General features: G+C 41.0%; 2 protein-coding genes across 3 annotated transcripts in view; one reads left to right on the top strand and one right to left on the bottom strand.

The window, feature by feature from the left end:
- Window positions 1-2058, bottom strand: part of LOC135071222 (calcium uniporter protein, mitochondrial) — a 255858-nt gene extending 253800 nt beyond the window's left edge. Inside the window, exon 1 of one of the 2 annotated variants that reach the window (XM_063964997.1) lies at window positions 1804-2058. In XM_063964997.1, the coding sequence (XP_063821067.1) occupies window positions 1804-1932 (129 nt within the window). In that variant the 5' untranslated portion in view covers window positions 1933-2058. The remainder of the gene's footprint in view (window positions 1-1803) is intronic. The other variant, XM_063964998.1, reaches the window with a different exon arrangement.
- A 1389-nt stretch (window positions 2059-3447) lies between these two features.
- LOC135071230 (phospholipase A-2-activating protein) lies at window positions 3448-19489 on the top strand. Its single transcript, XM_063965013.1, has 16 exons — window positions 3448-3715; window positions 3790-4023; window positions 4469-4659; window positions 5003-5144; window positions 5674-5831; window positions 7400-7541; window positions 8174-8354; window positions 8977-9086; window positions 9465-9554; window positions 10467-10646; window positions 14730-14853; window positions 14939-14999; window positions 15105-15230; window positions 15655-15800; window positions 16821-16945; window positions 17574-19489. The coding sequence occupies exons 1-16, from the start codon at window positions 3579-3581 to the stop codon at window positions 17746-17748; spliced, it is 2322 nt and encodes a 773-aa protein (XP_063821083.1). The 5' UTR covers window positions 3448-3578; the 3' UTR covers window positions 17749-19489.
- The last annotated feature ends 211 nt before the right edge of the window (window positions 19490-19700 follow it).

Below are 19700 nucleotides of genomic sequence, written 5' to 3'. Positions count from 1 at the left end.
TAAGTTCGTAAAATCTACGACGTAGATGAATAAGACAGCTTTTATTTTTGGATTTCTCTCTCTTCTGGAATTAAAGTGACTGGATAGGAAATATTCTTAGTGATAAACATTGGTAGTACGGTCTAGTACCTACTTATCAATTTTTAACTATTGTGATGCATAACTTTAACATGGAATACATCTTAGTTAAATATTTTGTAGAAAATCGAGAGCTAAAATTCACGTTTATACTGTCAACGATTTATGTTCGAAAAAAATCATTTTAGGCAAGTAATCGTCGTGTCATGGAGGCAGCACGCACCACAACCATTCTCATACTAAAATTACTACTAACATTACTTACAGTAGATATTACTGTAATGTTATTTTAGGTTCATTTTATTAAATATTTCACAGGGAAATAAACAACACATATTATGAATAAGGTAATTTTAAGAGTACAATTATCGTAAATTGCGATTACACGGCCTAAAATGACGTGTCGCTAAATAAAGTACCTAACTTCGTCCCAAAACACGACAGATAAACACCTCACTTAGCGAGCGCCGTATACGTGGCTAGCAACACGCCTAGAATTTAAATGAGCACAGTGAATCAGTTTGCCAAAGTTGTAATAAAAAATTGTGAGCACATCATAGTCATCAATGAATACTAGGTGCGATGAAGAACTATTGGGATAGGTCATCGACTTTTGAAGCATTAGAATATTATCATACAATGGATCATTGAAAGATGTTAGGTAGGTGTGTATCAGTTTACTGGTGATATTTTAAAATATTTACTGATAACTATACAAATAATTAATATTAACTAAATAATAAGATATTAAACTATGTAACTAACTACACAATAAAATGGTAAATAAAAGCAATATAAAATGTTAAGCAACAAGCAACTAAGTTAAATATGCAAAGTTTTTCCTGATAACCAACATAGACAGGTTTAAGATCAACGACCTGTGAATTGATTGTATCAGTACTGCTGACATACTTAGCAGTCCGGATCTTGTTAACATGCTATAGATGTTGAAAAAAAAACAATATTTAGTTAGTTACAATAATTTGGTCAATTAATTTAACTTTTTTTTATTAATTAAGAAAAAAAATAATGCTTATGGAAACTTAAATTGGTTTAATTTATTGCTATATAAAAAAATTAAATACACTCAAATTAAATGTAGGTAGATTAAAAAACGTTTGAACTACTACTGGTTACAGCAAACCAACCAGTTTGATAAAGTTTTAAGAGGAATACAAAATATTGAAGAAAAAGTGAAACAACATAATGAAATATATTGAAAATAACCTTACATTTAAGCCAATTTTATTATCCTTAGCAGTTATTTTTAATGTGCCTAGTCCATTCATAATAAATCATTGTTATCAGTAAAGCACAAAGTGAGCACGACACGACTGTATGTAGTTCACTGTAACTAAACAAGTATTTATGTCGAACTAATACCGATACACATAACACCGTAACATTATCATGTAAACAATAAATCCGGCATTTAGAATTTAGCGGTTATTTTCACTTAGCAAATGTTTACCATCTTTGAGTAAAATTTCTTATAAGAATCTGATACAATTCAAAATACCAATTAACGTAGAATTAACAGTTTGTAAAGCATGATTAAAATTTTAATAGCAACAAAAACAAAATCTTCGTTTGACAGCTCCAAATTAAATGTATAGGTATAGCTATAACCTACACGTGCAGCAAAGAAAGTCTTAATTTCGGCAGTCATCTATGAAACTGGGCAATATTATGATATAATACCACTAGAAATATTCAGAAACTTACCCTGTTATTTGATAAATCCCTTAATAATGGTGATAAACACAATCCACGATTTATTTCTAATTTTGCTAACAGTCGGCACCTAGAAACACACACCGTCGACGCCATTTTTCCACTACGTATGTATAACATGGATCTGGCATGTATAGGCACTGTTCGTTTGCCCGGCACACTGGCGCCAGAAAGAAACAAATAAATGCTGGATTGTATAGAAAACAGCCGCAATTGTTCTTAAATCTTGGTCGCTGCTATCACACCATTTGAAGCAAAATAAATAATTCACAAAATTAAAGCTATCCATAGGCCAAATTCAAGTTGTAGGAAAGGAAGGTTAAATAATCACTAAAGCTCAAAAATTATATTGTTATAATGTTACTTACGGTTATTATCATAATTTTCAGTAGTTTAGGTAGTTAAAAGTGATTATTAGTAATAAAATTCCTTAAAAAATAATAAAAATAGAAACTGTTTACATTTCCCGCCTTTTTCTTTTATGTTGGCAACAGATAAATGTCAAGACATAAGATGCCAAAGACAAAGTAATGTTGTGGCTTTGGATAAAGACTAATTTAGTATAGTTCTTTTTTTCGTAAGGCTTGGGTGTGTGCATATTTAGCCAGAGTTTTATTATTTCAATTTGATTATTATTGATGCTTGATAAATGTGATAAAAGACGATCAGATTCTTTTGATTTAACTTTAGTATAAAATATATAAAGACATACAAAAGATGTAGCACTTCACTAAGACTGCTTGAGATAGATAATTGAAGCAATTTTGGACTATTGTTTGGTTTTCTTACATCCAGCTAATAAAAAATAAAACGAGCAAAACATACCCACATACACAAACCATACGAAGAAAGATGTTTATTAACGGATGTGCATTTTTCTGCGAGAAATTCGTCATAAATACCAGCATTTACAACTCATCTAAAGTTTTTTATTGCAAAGTACCTAGCAACAGACAGGTTAGCGGCTCTTCTCAGAGCAAAATTGACGGATTGTAAGTTTGCCCCCTAAAGAAGTTTTCAGTTACAAACCGTTTTAAATCCATGAATCTACACTCTCCAGAGCCCCGATTACGGTAACTTTTAACGTCTACAATCCAGACGCGTTTCTGATTCTGCAATACGATTGGTCAAAACAGCTGACGTACGCTGTTGAACGACCAATCGTATCGCAGAATCGAGAAGCGTGTCTGGATTGTTGACGTTAAAAATTAGCGTAATCGGGGCTCAGTGCGTTTTAAGTTAGTTATTATTATAGGTAGTGCAATAAAAGTTGAGGCCATCAACACAAGCAAAGATTTTTTGCGTAGAATATCAGTGTTATCATCTCGCTTGCAGATTTATCATAAACGAGGTATTACAGCTAGTTTATTCGATATTTGAACATGAATGTGCAATGTATTCTGTGTTCTTTATTAAAATAAGCTACATCAGTGTGAGTAAGTACGGGTTCGCCTCAACTGTCACTGCGTGAGTGACTTCTATTTTATACTTCGCTTAATGAATTTTAAAATTGCCATGGCATGCAACTTTGGTAGGAGGACATCACTATTTTAAAAAAATATGCTTTAAAAATATTCATAGGTCAATGATTTTCAAGCTGTCAGGAAGTCAGGATGCCAACCGTAAGAAACTTAAAAAAAAAGAAAGTGTCATAAACGTCAAATCGTCCACCATGATTTGACAACTTTGTTTTTTTGTTCCTATCGCAAATATTGCCGACTGAACTCTTGTTTGTACCGTAAAATTTAGAAACAATAGTGATACCAATGGCTATACCAGAATATAAACTTAGTGCTGTATTATGTGGTCACTCTTTGGACGTACGATGTGTCTCTACGACAAAAGAAAACTGTATACTATCAGCTTCTCGTGATAGGACCGCAAAGCTATGGCACCCGGAAGGGTAAGATTTAATTCTGTATACTTGTGAAGGAGAGAAAGGGTTACCTAAATACTAAATAATATTTTCTTTTATAGGATCAAGGATTTCGTGAACGTAGTGACTTACAAAGGTCACAAGAACTTTGTCTCGTGCGTTTGTTGGTTACCACCCTGCGAAGCGTATCCTGAGGGTTTAGTGATAACGGGGAGTAACGACAACACCATTCTTGGGTATAACCTGCAAGATGCGATGATCCAGATCACGCTGGAAGGCCACGAGAACGCCGTGTGCAGTGTGGCACCTGGTAGAGACTCGGGAATACTTCTAAGGCAAGTATTTGAAGCACTTGTGAAGTGTATTTTTATTGTACAGACGACAGCATATCAAGGTAAATACTGTGAAATTTCTATAGTTGTGACAGAGGGATATTTTACAATAAAAATGTTGTCTGATGTGCTGTTGTCTGTCCTGTTTTTCTGGCCATTTTTATTGAAGAATTGGGGATTCCCCGTCAGGTACTATGGCTGTGGTATGGGGATTCCCTCAATTGTTTCATTGTTTATCTTGCCAGGCAGCCATATTGTAAGAAATGTTTATTGGAGAATAACACTTTATTTTAACAATTTCCAATTAGTTTTCACTGAAACTTATTACAATGTTGATGTTATTTTAATTTCTAAAGGATTTTAATCATTGGATCTGGATTAGAAAACTAAAATATCTCTATTTATCATTATTTTCAAAATGTACTCACATGTCACATCATCTTTACAGTTCAAGCTGGGACAGTTCAGCCCGTGTGTGGAACGTCAACAAACCTCACGCCACCCCGCTCATTCTTAAAGGCCACCAGGCAGCGGTGTGGGCGGTGCTCGAGCTCGGTGACGGTGCTTACGCTACGGCGTCCGCTGACAAAACTATCAAACTGTGGAAGAAAGATACCACTTTAATTACTACCCTGACAGGTAAGTTTTGTTGATGTTTTGAAGATAAGAATTACTTGAATACCAATGCACAATTAAATTAGAAAGAATAATCTTGCAAATTACATAAATTATCTTTGTTATTTAACCAACATGGCAACCACTTGGTATGTGTCATTCTCGAAACCCAAAGAATTGTATGACATGTACTTTGATAGGATTATTCCACTTTGTTCACCTGGGTGAAGAAAGTGGAATTTTTAGTGTCTTAATTGAAATAAGGACACTAAAGCCACCCAGGTGAATAAAGTGGAATAATCCTTTTGTTACTTACTTAAATTAAACTTAAATTGATTAATATCTTGTGTGATATTGTATTTTTCAGGACATACCGATTGTGTGAGGGGTCTAGTGGTGGCCAGCCCAGAATCCTTTTTAAGCTGCTCCAATGACGCCACAATCAGACTCTGGAGTAATAAAGGACAGTGCCTTAATACCTACTATGGACATTCTAATTATATTTATAGGTAGGTTGGTAAAATAATATCAAAACTCCAAGGTTTCTATTATAAGCCACAGGGCAATCATGTTGACCAATATTGCAAAATCACTAAAATCAGATTAGCCTTATGTACCCACGTCATGCATGGTATAGTTCCAAAATACTGAACTGTCCTATCCATGACATTGACAGCGGGGCGCCACCGTCAATACCGGATCGCTGGTTCCGATTTTTGCCATGTCGGAAACCATATAGTTGAACGATGGTAGCGCCCCCCTGTCATTGAGTTTGGTGCAACAGTTCAGCGTGGGTCATCTATACTATCATGATAGTTGAAGCTTACAGAACTAATGCAATAATAGGGCGTGTACAAGTGTCCTGCAGGCCTAGGATACGCGCCGCGATAAGCGGTAATCACGCCATTTTATCGATTTTGCCCATACATGTTGAAGTTGATAAGGTACATATATCATGTCGCGCATCCTAGCCCGGCTGGAAAGGGTCTACGTACTGAATAAATATTTAAATTTTGATTGATTTTGTGCAACGTGCAGTATAAGTCTGAACCCGGCGCTGGCATCGGGCTTCGCGTCGTGCGGGGAAGACGGCTCAGTGCGACTGTGGGCGGGCGGCGACTGCGTGGCCAGCGTGCGTTTGCCAGTACACTCAGTATGGAGCGTCACCTGCCTGGACAACGGAGACATCGTGACCGGTGAGCCACAACACCCGCAGTATCACCCGCGCTAGCGTTGGCTCACGACGTGCGGGTAAGACGGCTATCCGGCTACGTCACGTCACGTGGCTACCCGTACACTCAGTATGGAGCGTCACCTGCCTGGACAACGGGGACATCGTGACCGGTGAGACACAACACCCGTAGTGTCACCCGCGCTAGCGTCGGCTCGCGTCGTGCGGCGAGACGGTTATCTGGCTACGTCACGTCACGTGGCTACCCGTACACTCAGTATGGAGCGTCACTTGCCTGGACAACGGGGACATCGTGACCGGTGAGACACAACACCCGTAGTGTCACCCGCGCTAGCGTCGGCTCGCGTCGTGCGGGGAAGACGGCTCGGTGCGGCGTGGCCAGCGTGCGTTTGCCAGTACACTCTGTGTGGAGCGTCACCTGCCTGGACAACGGGGACATCGTGACCGGTGAGACACAACACCCGCAGTGTCACCCGCGCTAGCGTCGGCTCGCGTCGTGCGGGGAAGTCGGCTCGGTGCGGCGTGGCCAGCGTGCGGCTACCCGTACACTCAGTATGGAGCGTCACCTGCCTGGACAACGGGCACATCGTGACCGGTGAGACACAACACCCGTAGTGTCACCCGCGCTAGCGTCGGCTCGCGTCGTGCGGGGAAGACGGCTCGGTGCGGCGTGGCCAGCGTGCGTTTGCCAGTACACTCTGTGTGGAGCGTCACCTGCCTGGACAACGGGCACATCGTGACCGGTGAGACACAACACCCGTAGTGTCACCCGCGCTAGCGTCGGCTCGCGTCGAGCGGGGAAGACGGCTCGGTGCGGCGTGGCCAGCGTGCGTTTGCCAGTACACTCTGTGTGGAGCGTCACCTGCCTGGACAACGGGGACATCGTGACCGGTGAGACACAACACCCGCAGTGTCACCCGCGCTAGCGTCGGCTCGCGGCGTGCGGGGAAGACGGCTCGGTGCGGCGTGGCCAGCGTGCGGCTACCGGTGCACTCTGTGTGGAGCGTCACCTGCCTAGACAACGGGGACATCGTGACCGGTGAGACACAACACCCGCAGTATCACCCGCGCTAGCGTCGGCTCGCAGCGTGCGGCGAGGACGGCCGTGGATGTACCTTGAAATTGGACCTGTCACTAATTTACTCTGTCTATGGATGCTGGTGTCAAATTGAAACAACCATAATTATGTAAATTATGTGGTGCAATCAGTCCGGGTTAACTTTCACTTTATGTACGACTGACCAAGTATGCAACAACACGAAAGTGCCAGTCCTTTTTTATTCATAAAAATGTATACCACACCAATAACAATAGGTACCTATTTTACCATTTAAAACTCAATTTAGGCAAAACATTGAAGCATTTAATGTGTAAATTATTTGTACGCATGCGAATAATTACTTGCGCTCAGCAAATGGCGCCGTGAATAACCACCAGTAAGCACCATTGGCAAGTAAACATTTTACAGTGGCGCCAACTGGCGTGCAGCTTCCTCTGTAATATACCTGTGACTACTTGTAAATGTAACCTGTTTTGAGTCAAATAAACATTTTATATTCTATTCTATTTAAGGCTCAAGCGACGGCGTGGTGCGCGTGTTTACTGCTGATGCGGCGCGGTACGCCGACGAGGAGACGCTGCGGCTGTTTGAAGAAGACGTGCAGAAGATGGAGCAAGCCGCGCAGCAGGAGATCGGCGGGTACAAGCTGTCCGAGTGAGTCGCTTATTGTTTGTAAACTTAGTGTTTTGGCTGTTTGAATTCATGATATTTTTTGCAAAAATCCACAAGTTTTTTGTTTTTACCTCACGTCATGCCTTAGACTAAGAACTCATGGCGCGAATTTCAACCGCGCCCGCGGAGGTTGCGGGCCCGCAGCTTCTGTACAATGCAGATACTTATGTAAAAACTAATGCACAACTCACGACGCGGTTTTCGCCCGCAGCGGGCGCGGTTGTAATCGGGTCCCGCTCGGCGGTTTTCGCCCGCGCGAAAACCGCCCGATCGGTGGGCGACAATTTTGTACCAGTGACTTAGCACGCGGTAGACTCCGGACCTTGCCAATTTCACCATAATCACAAAAAAAAAATTGCGCAACATGCAATCAATTCATATTTGAACTCACCATTTGGCGCCACGAGTGAAGTCACTCGTCAGTGTAAGTGGCGCCAACTGGGAACAACTTTTTTGATCCGCAACGAAGAAGCTCTTTGCCTGCATCTCACTTGATGGAAAGTTATGATCAGGCCGAAAGTAGAAGCGATAACTTCACCAGATCGTCAGTCAACCTAGTGGGAGGCGTGCCCACGTTACGTCTTCCGGCTCTTAATCAGTATTATTTACTCCAGGATCCCTGGTCCCGAAGTGCTGCTCGAACCAGGCAAGTCTGAAGGGCAGACGCGGCTGGTGCGGCGCGGGACTTCCGTCAAGTGCTACTCCTGGAGCAACGCCGAGAACACCTGGAACGAGATCGGTGACGTCATGGGCGCCAACCCGCCGGCTGAAGGCAAGACCATGTATCAGGGACAGGTGAGGCTGTTGTGCATTTGTTTTTAATGGCGCAGTTTCACTACGCGCGAACTTGATCGAATCAGATAGTGTAAACACGCAGTTGATTTCGTTTCGCCGGGGGTTGCCCATACTTCCGTGGCGCGTATTTGTCCTTCGTTTAAGTTTTGCGCATAGTGCAACTGTGCCATTATACTGAATGTGAGTAGCAATAATCCGCCATCTTGGAACGCCGCCGAGAACATCTGGAACGAGATCGGTGACGTCATGGGCGCCAACCCGCCGGCTGAAGGCAAGACCATGTACCAGGGACAGGTGAGACTAATTCGTTTAAAGTGAATATAGTTGACACGTGGTGTAATCCAACAAACCTTTTTCGAATCAGTATATTATACAAGATCGGTATATGTATTATGATTTTTTTGGTTCTTGCGGCTGAAAATTCGCAAATACACATTTAAAAAATCAAAACTACATACCATCTAGGTCTGAGGAATCAAAAATGTCACTTTTTGGCCCATCCTGTTTGTTTGTGCAAAAGGCAAACATTTATGAGACATTACAGGACCGATCTAGATAGAAACCCGTTTTTTGGGGTCCACAATAATACTAATCTTAAAAATTTCAAATGTTTCTTTTCTAGGAATATGACTTCGTGTTTAGCGTGGACATCAAAGATGGCGCTCCGCCAATAAAACTGCCTTACAACAAATCGCAAGACCCTTGGGTTGCCGCGCAAGCCTTCATACACAAGTAAGTAGGCCATACTTTATTTATACAGTGTGTTAGGTAAATGGGTATATGAGCCGACACTAGCCCATGTTAACATGGTCATATAAATGGTATGGTGAAGTCAGAAAATTGATATCTTCATTTTAATTATTTTAATTTTCATACAAATCGGATTTTATACAATTTATTTTGTATGAAAATTAAAAAAAATAAAATTATGATATCAAATTTCTGACTTCACCATACCATTTGTATCACCATGTTAACATGGGCTAGTGTCGGCTCATATACCCATTTACCTAACACCCTGTATAGTGTAGAAGGTCTTAAATACTGCGTAAAATTAATGATTTCAAACATGATAATAATATTTAAATGTTTTTTTTTTGTTTGTTTCAGACATGATCTACCTCAAGTATATTTAGAACAAGTAGCAAACTTTATTATTACGAATGCAAAATTGGAGTCATTGCCTGCACCAAGTAATGGGTAAGTAAAATATTCGTCCTTATAAAATATATCCAATAAAATTGAAAGTCAATTGTCTCAAAACCCCATATCATGTCTATTATAACAAGATCCTTGAGGAAAATTTTGAATATTTTAAAATACCTACCATCGAAAAGAAAACCATTGTACACAATTTGATTAACATGCAACATCTTAAACAAAGAGCTATTTATGTCTTTATAGTGTAAGATTTTAGAGAGTTGGACTCTTGTGATCCTGCCTGACATCCAGATTTGAGTAACAAATCTCCATAACCATTGACCTTCAATATCTATAAGTTCGTCAGGCATAGGCATACATCTTGATTAGACCAAATGATAGGTTGTTATATTATTATTTATCTATACTAATATTATAAAGAGGAAAGATTTGTACCTATTTGTACCTATTTTTGTATGTTTGTAATGAATAGGCTCAAAAACCACTGAACGGATTTTGATGAAACTTTACAGTATTATTGTTCATTTATTTATTTATTTATATGGCATACCAACAACATATATATCATACTCTTATGATTAACATTTATGAACATAAAATTTCTGATATATATGTCACTTAAGGGTAAGCACAACATTCAGACGGAGATTTAAAACGAATACAAAAGCGACTCGCTAAACCAAAAAAAAAACTAATAATAACAAGAAAAAAAGCGTGCCCTACATCGCAGAACTTAAGTGCTTATGCAATTTATCTTTAAATTTAGGGTGCTTATCGTAAAATACATCTAAATCCCGAACCTAATAATAATCCATAATAATAATAGTTCATAATCCAGAATAACATATAGGCTATAATTTATGACGATCTGTGACAAACGAAATTTCACGCGTGCGAAGCCGCGGGCGGAAAGCTAGTATTGAATATAAATAAATTGTATTTTTACCACAGTTTCGCGGACCCATTCACGGGCGAGAACCGTTACGTGCCCGGCTCGGCCGCCGCGCCCGGTCTTCCGCCGCCGTCAGCTGCTGATCCTTTCACCGGCTCTGGGGCTTATACCACCAGTGCTGCCAGTACTGTGGCCTCGTCGACGGATAAGCCGCTTATACCGCACGACGCTTACATCAGGTAACAAGACTGAAGACCGGACGCCGAGCAGATAGAATTTCGTCCAATGACCCCAAGCTACCCTCATCGGTCGCGTTTAATTATATTGTTGTCGCGCTCGCACACCACTCCCGCCGCCCGTCGCACAGTCGCGACAACAATATAATTACGTGCGAATGATAAGGATGGGTAGCTTGGAGTCATTGGACGAAATTCTATCCACTCGGCGACCGGACTTTATTAATATGTTGTTTACTTATTTAACGGCGATAGTATCGCTATATAGGGCTCCGCCACCCTCAGTCGCTGTCAGTACTGTGGCCTCGTCGACGGATAAGCCGCTTATACCGCACGACGCTTACATCAGATATTATTGTTATTTATTTAACGGAGATATTACCGCTAAAGGGCACGGTTACTCGATGGTGCAGTAAGGTTATGGAGTAAAGGTTACCACAAGACAGGCAGCTGATCTCATAAAGGTAGCAGGAAGACGCTGGATGCAGGCCGCTACCAACATGTCAATTTGGAAATCATTAGGGAAGACCTGTGTTCAGCAGTAGACGTCCTATAGCTGAAATGATGGTGATTAGAACCGCTACGTGCCCGGTCTTCCGCCGCCGTCCGCCGCCGATCTCTTCACCGGCTCCGGGGCTTACACCACTAGTGCTGCCAGTACTGTGGCCTCGTCTACGGATAAACCGCTTATACCGCACGACGCTTACATCAGGTATTAATATGTTATTTATTAAAAGCGGTATTACTGCTACGTGCCGGGTCTGCCGCCGATCCTTTCACGGGCTCCGGGGCGTATACTACTAGTGCTGCCAGTACTGTCGCCTCGTCGACGGATAAACCGCTTATACCGCACGACGCTTATATCAGGTATATTTATTTTACGGTGTTATAGGGTGGCAAGGTTTTGCAGTACAGGCCACATGACAGCAAGCGCAGTGCAAAACGTCCAACCACAAGGTGGGCAGATATCCTCATAAAGGTAGCAGGAAGACGTTGGATGCAGGCCGCTACCAACCAGCCAATATGGAAATCATAATGGCCTATGTTCATCAGTAGTGGGCGTCCTGTTCGTTCGTTTCATCCGATAGATGTCCACTGCTGGACAAAGGCCTCCCTCAAGGATTTCCACCTGGGCGTCCTGTGCCTGAAATGATTATGAGAATCGCTACGTGCCCGGTCTTTCGCCGCCGTCTGTCGCCGATCCTTTCACCGGCTCCGGGGCTTACACCACCAGTGCTGCCAATACTGTGGCCTCGTCGACGGATAAGCCGCTTATACCGCACGACGCTTACATCAGGTATTAATATGTTATTTATTAAAAGCTGTATTACTGCTACGTGCCGGGTCACCCGCCGATCCTTTCACGGGCTCCGGGGCTTACACCACTAGTGCTGCCAGTACTGTCGCCTCGTCGACCGACAAGCCGCTTATACCGCACGACGCTTATATCAGGTAATAATAATCACCATCATTTCAGCCACAGGACGTCCACTGCAGAATATGGCCTCCCCTAATGATTTCCATGTCAATCTTGTGGTAATGCCACTGCTGCAAAATCAGGTAATTACACTATTACTATGCTATTTATTTAACGCAGATAGTATCGCTTTAAAGCTTTCAGCCGCCGATCCTTTCACGGGCTCCGGGGCTTATACCACTAGTGCTGCCAGTACTGTGGCCTCGTCGACGGATAAGCCGCTTATACCGCACGACGCTTATATCAGGTAATAAGATCCACTGCTGAACATAGGCCTTCCTCAATTATTTCCAAAGCGGCCTACATCCAATGCCTTCCTACTACCTGTATAATAAAGTCATCTGTGCACCCTGTGGTAATGCCACTCCTGCAATCGCTAAGTGACTATTTTACCTCAACACTGCTGTGGCACGAAATCGCATCGTTTGCCGGGGAAAATATTGCATACTAAAGTATCAGTGCACAGACGCCCCACATACGCGATGTTAACAATTATTTTTTCGATTTACAAACCATTAAAAAAAACAAATCAACTTTATTATAATTATATAATACTACTAGCGGCCGCCCGCGACTTCGTACGCGTGGACCTCGTTTTACTCCATTAGGGGTGGAGTTTCGTAAAATCCGCTCTTAGCATCTTTAGCGCATACATTTTAAATTTCAACTCTCTTATTTAAACACATAGGACTTTCATACTATAAACTTCCAACCCTCCTTTTATCTCCTTAGCCCCCGTGGTTGATTTCTAATGATACATTTTCAGTATATAGTACCACCACCACCACCACCATTTCAGCCATAGGACGTCCACTGCTGAACATAGGCCTCCCCCAATGCTTTCCATGTTGATCGATTGGAAGCGGCCTGCGTCCAGCGCTTCCCTGCTACCTTTACGATGTCGTCGGTCCACCTTGTAGGTGGAAGTCCCACGCTACGTTTTCCGGTACGCGGCCTCCATTCCAGAACCATTCTGTCCCATCGGCCATCAGTTCTGCGTACTATGTGCCCTGCCCATTGCCACTTCAGCTTGCTAATCCGTTGGGCTATGTCAGCGACTTTGGTTCGTTTACGGATCTCCTCATTTCTGATTCGATCTCGCAAAGAAACACCAAGTATAGCCCTCTCCATAGCACGCTGTGCAACTGAGCTTCTGTATACGGCCTATAGTGAGAGACCACGTTTCCGAGCCATTAGTTATCACTGGTAACACACATTGGTTATACACTCTAGTCTTCAGGCATTGAGGTATTTTGGACGAAAAGATGTTGCGTAGTTTCCCGAACGCTGCCCAGCCGAGTTGGATTCGACGATTGACCTCCTTCTCGAAATTGGACCTACCTAGCTGGATCGTTTGTCCGAGGTAGACATACCTACTTGTCGACTATCTCGAGAATTGAGCTCCCAACTGAAACTGGGTAGGGCACAACATGGACATTCGACATAAGCTTCGTTTTGTCCATGTTCATCCTCAGGCCTACCTGTTGGATCTTCCAACGATTCTGCCATGACCACAATATCGTCGGCAAACCGATGTGTACGCAGTACCACAGTGTACCGAACAGTATATTATGTACACCTCCACAATATCTAGAGATCATAGTGAGCATACATTTTAACTTTCAAGTCTCTTACTTTAAAAACCGAGGACTGCAATACAGACTTCCACCGACCCCCTTTTTAACTCCCATAAGGGTTGAATTTTGCAAAATTTCGTCTTAGTGACTACCTACGTTCTAAAAGTAGGTATATTCCACTTTGATCACCTGGCTTTGATCAGCCAGTGAGACTTGTAGTTTCTGAGACTTCGTGATAAGTGAGTGAGTCACTTAGTCATTCAATTACCTTTCTTTCTACTAAAATTATACGTACCTATAGTAATTATCATTAAAATCAAATAAGTAAGTACCTACCAACCTAAGTAATTAAAATAAAGACCCTACCAAAAAATTTACAAATTAGGTACATACAGAAAATAAAAACGAAGTAATTCTTATCCTATTTAACTACAATCGCCCACGCGCCCATCCCATTTGTCCGCCGCTGAACCGTACCCTAATATTCATCTCGGTAGATGGCGGCACATAGTAAGAATTTGCAAGGAAGTTTGTAAAAACTTACTAATTAACACTTTGACTTGCTCGTTTAAACACAGTGAATGATTCAAATAGGTACATACAGTGAATGGTCCAATTACATAAAATATCTTTATTTATTACATTTTCAATATTATTTACGAACAGCGCTATTCATAGTACATGTAATATTTAGTTACTAATTTACTAATGATATCGATAGATGGCGTTTGACAGCTTTGCCTTCATGAATATTTACGTACCTCAAAAATTTTTGTCAGGCGCAAGAAGGTTTTAAGCAATGACGATAGATGGCGCTTTTCCACGTCTTATGAAAATCCCAAATATTTTACGGGACCCTATTGTTTTCCAAAATAAAATTTAGCCTATGTTACTCGTGAGTTATGTAGCTTTCGAATGGTGAAAGAATTTTTAAAATCGGTCCAGTAGTTTTTGAGCCTATCCATTACAACTAAACAAACAAACAAAGTTTTCCTCTTTATAATATTAGTGTAGATTTGCATTTCGTTACAGGTTTGACCAGGCGAATTTAAAAGCAATATTTGAGAAACTAAAAGAATTTAACAGTAAAGTTGGCGATGGCCTGAGCGCCCTTACCACGGAGCAGTTAGAAAACGTAGTTAAATTAGGAGAACTGGTAAGTTTATATAATTTATAATGTTTATTTGAAAGTAAAATTTAAGGAAAACGCATTCAAAAAAGTATCTATTTTTTTTTTTCAGAATAGCACACACAATCCTGAGACTGTTTCTTTATTGAAAAAGATGTTAGAATGGCCAAAAGGTAATTAAAATTTTAAAATGAACCATATTCTGAGCGTTATCGAATACTCGTTACATATTAGCAAATTGCTTGAAAATAATTGACAATATTTTTGTTTATTTTCAGAAATACTCTTCCCCGTATTGGATATTACTAGGTTAGCAGTTAGAAACAAGGATATCAATGGGCAAATATTTGACACGACGTACGGCCCGATGTTCGTCAAATATCTACTTTCTTTATTAGCGCCAGGTATGATATTTTATTTATATGATATAGTGCATTATTTCAAAATATATTTACAGAATTTAATAGATTCCTTAAATTAGTCAGGGCCCGGGCTTTCCAATATTTTTTTACTGTGAAGTCTTGGGAATTTGCCTTTTTTTTTGCAACGGGTTGGGGAGGTCTAATATCCGCATATTTATTCATAAAGCCTGGTCCGTGAGCACGTAGAATCCCGTCCAATGACCCCAAGCCGCCCATCCTTGTCGCTCGCACGTAATTATGTTGTTGTCGCGCTCGCACACTCACTGCGCCCGTCGCACAGTCGCGACAGCAATATAATTACGCGCGAGCGACAAGGATGGGTAGCTTGGGGTCATTGGACGGGATTCTACGTGCTCACGGACCAGGCTTTAGTCGATTCAAACGAATTTGGTTTTTGTGCTTTCAGATAACCTGCCAGCGAACCAAATGCTAGCGATGCGAGTGTTAGTGAACGCATTTAGTGACCTGCCTGGAGAGATGCTGGTGCTTGCTGCGAGAGACAGCCTCGTGCATTGTATCATATGCCTGCAGCAGATGAACAATAACGCGCAGGTTAGGGTCATGATGACATCCTTTTAAACGCACTAAGCGCTATGAAATATTATTCCCTATTAGCTACTGTGCTCTCAAAATTACATAACCCTAAGGTCTTGTATTCAAACGGTACTAACGGGATTACGGGACACTAAATATGCCCATTCTCTGTTTGATGTGTAGTCCCTAAGTCGCCTCTTACGACACCCGCGGGAAGAGTAGGGGTTGGTGACAAATGTATTCTACTCTGCCGTCACCACTACACATCAAACAGAGAATGGGCAGCAGCGCTCTCTGAAAAACATCAATCTTTTAAACTGCGCTCTCCAACCCGCCTGCCAAGCGTGGAGATTATGGCAAAACCCTCCACTATAGTGGAGGAGGCTCATAGTCCAGCAGTGGACTGTAAAGGGCTGTTGATGATGATGATGATGATGATGAAATATGCCCCCGCCGCTGCAAAGCGAGAAAAAGATTCGAACGTTTTGTTTAGAACGGTCTGGTTTAGAAATCCAACCACCAGTGAATGTTGAGTAGTCAGTTCCTATGTTGGAAACCGTAACAAATTTAATCAGAAGATTATGGGAGAACTAAGGATTATTCCCAGGGTTCACCACCGCCACCAAGACGACGTTGCGAACAAAAACTAAAAAATTGACGTAGGCCTGGTTTACACCAAGGCGGAGCGGAAAAGTGTTTTGAATAATCAATTAGAGGGCTTAGTGTGCTACGACGTCACTAGCGAACGTGTTAAAAAAATATATGAAGATTTTAGTTCTTGAAAGTTTCCGCTAGGGGCGCTGTACAATCCGTCATACATTTAATGTCACATATTTATTAGATACGCATTCGTCATCGAATACGTTTGACGTAAACTCACACTACGTCCCCAGATTTCATTATTTCCACTTCTCGTCTTCGCTTCGCACTGCTCTGCCCTGCTTTGGTGGAAACCGGGCCTAACGTTCACCAGTTTTGGTAATAATCCAGAACTAAAAATGTAGCCTCGTTTAATCGTTGTTTTATTGCTGTATGCAGATCGCGGCGGCGTCTTTACTCCTGAATCTATGCGTGGCGCTGGCGGCGCAGTTGGACACGGCCGAGCTGGCCGACTGCCTCGTGGCCGTGTTGCCGCGACTGCACGACAACGAGGCCTACTTTAGGTAACTATATCCTGCATCGTTATCCTCACTGACACCACACTTGCCACCACACAGTTTTCTTTGCACAATGGCCTTCACAACACATCACACTTGCACTAAAGTCCGGTTGCCGAGCAGATAGAATTTCGTCCAATGACCCCAAGCTACCCATCCTTATCGCTCGCGCGTAATTACATTGGTGTCGCTCTCGCACACTCTCTGCGGCCGCCCGTCGCTCAGTCGCAACAGCAATATATTATTAATTACGTGCGAGCAATAAGGATGGGTAGCTTAAGGTCGTACGAAATTCTATCTGATAATGAGCCAGGCACAGAAGCAGCTTTGACCCCTTCGACAACGAGAAGACGTCCACCCATATGGTGGTCAAATGACCTTCTAAAGGTTGCATGAATCGAAGCCCCTTCCATTAATTAACCACTTGTGGTATTTTCACTCGTTAAATAACTAATTTAATAAAATAACAAACATGCCTAATCTGATCTTCCACTTATTTACACGTAGTAAAAAATACCATTTATATTTAACCGCAACCTTTCTCGATTCGTATTTCACGATTCCCATTCATTCCCAACTCAAATTTTCATAAGTTGTCTACGGGCTTACCTAAAACAATTCTTCTCTATTCCAGGGCCCTCGTAGCACTAGGCACTCTACTGGCCGAGACTCCCAACAAGCTGGTGATCCAGACTAAAGTCGTATCCAGCGCACCTCTACACAACCGCCTGAAGCGAGATGCCGCGTCGTCGGACGCCGCCATAAGGAAACTGACGGTGGCCTCACAACAGCTGCTGCGACTGTTATAGTGCATTTAGTGATAGTGGCTCTCGAGAGGTATTTTCGAAGCGTTCGAATCGAATCTTGCTCGGCTCGGCTCGGCTGGGGATAAATCGCGTGCGTATTGTGGAATCGACGTTGAAGAATAGGGGATCGTACACAACAAGTCAGTTGAAATACTTTTTTTGAACTGACAAATAGCCGTTTCTCCAAAGTTTATTGAAATACCCACGTTTAAAACAACACTTTTCTTTTAGGGTATTTTTTTAAAATCTTTTTTAGGTATCAAAGTCAAATGACTAATGATTTAAATGATGTGTATGGTGGCCGAGCCCGATCCCCTATTCACAAAATGGCTTTTGAAAAATAATTATCTTATTGAAATTCGTATGCGAATCATGCGCATTCGATTTGAAATTCGAATGTTTCAAAAATACGTTCCCAGTTTTGATTCGTGTCAATATACAAATATTTGAATGGACAGTTTTGAGATTTCTATTGGCTTTTTTCTATCGTGTGGTTTGTTGTCTGGTATCGATCGGCTGAAACGGAATTTTTCGATACTCATTGGTTGTATAAAGACCAATAGGAATCACTGAAATTAATGACACTTTAATACTTCCAGAAGAATCACAAGCGCAGAAATAACATGAAATGAAAACTTAAGTCAGCTTTGTACAGACAACGGCATGTAAAGCTAAACACTGGCACATATTTAGTTGTAAGAAGTGCTATTTTGCAAAGTTTTTGAGCGATGCGCTATGTGATTCCACAATTTTATTCAAAGTTCTTGCGGTTTAGAAGTGGCAGCGTGAACCAGTTTCAAGTGTTTGTGTGTTATGATAATGTGCTAGTCACAACTTGGTGTTAAGTAGTTCTATGGTCGCAGAAGGCTAGTAGACAATACTATTTCTCTGATCAAATTGATTTGTTAGACAATAAAATGTACTAATGCATGCAATCCAAGACTTCTTCCACTGGATATTGTCCTGGACTGAAATATTGCAACTTGTGTCAAAACCATGTTCCCGTTACAAATAATGCTAGCTAGCTACGCCATGTGCCTAAATGGCACCTATTATATTGTACGAGGGAAGATACGGTACATGTGAGTTAATTAATTATGGATCTTTAAAAATGATGTGTCATTTTGCTCGTAGACTTATCGATATTTATTTTGATAGCTTTGATTAATGGCTGCTTAGCAGTCAAGTCACATTTTGTACTCTTTTTGTACGCAATTGCTAAAAAAATTAATATGCTATCTAAAATATCGATAAGACTGATACATTGATTTAAGTGTTGTTGGAGTAAAGTGTATGGATGGAATCTTCATAAATTGCAAGAACTTTGTTGTGCGACTGTAAAACAATACGAAGTTCATATATTCAAAAACAGATAAAGTCGTTTAAGCGTAAGAAGGGACTTCGAATTGTAAAACCTTTAAATTATGACTTTTGACGATATGTTAGCAATAATGAGATCAAACCTAATGCTAGAAGATACTGTCTAAAAGCAATAATTGAATTTAAAACTCCAATTTATATTGAGATTTTAATATTAAAACCGTATAGAATTTGATCTCACCAGTTTCAATGCCTTACAATATAAAACACCATGTAATGTTATAAAAAATAATTTATTTTACACAAGTCGTAGCGATGCATGTTCTACAGTTGCTTGCTATAGAATGTTATCAGTGAAGTTTTTTTTATTTTTAATATAAACAAGCATTAAATAGCATTGATAATAAAATTTAATATTACATAACATTTTTTTTATTTCAATACCCTATCACATAATATTTATTCACATTTTGAGTTATTATTAAATCTACATTGAGAAACTTTCAAAATGAATTGAAGTTTGTTTGTATTGCTATTAACAGAATCGTGATGACGGCACGTGCACGATTTTTATTACACTATGTTTATTTTACATAAAACACATCATATAAATAAAAACGTATAACAAAATATAA

This window comes from Ostrinia nubilalis, chromosome 4 (assembly GCF_963855985.1).
Source record: "Ostrinia nubilalis chromosome 4, ilOstNubi1.1, whole genome shotgun sequence".
Taxonomy (NCBI): domain Eukaryota; kingdom Metazoa; phylum Arthropoda; class Insecta; order Lepidoptera; family Crambidae; genus Ostrinia; species Ostrinia nubilalis.
This window is presented reverse-complemented; position numbering and strand designations above follow the sequence as displayed.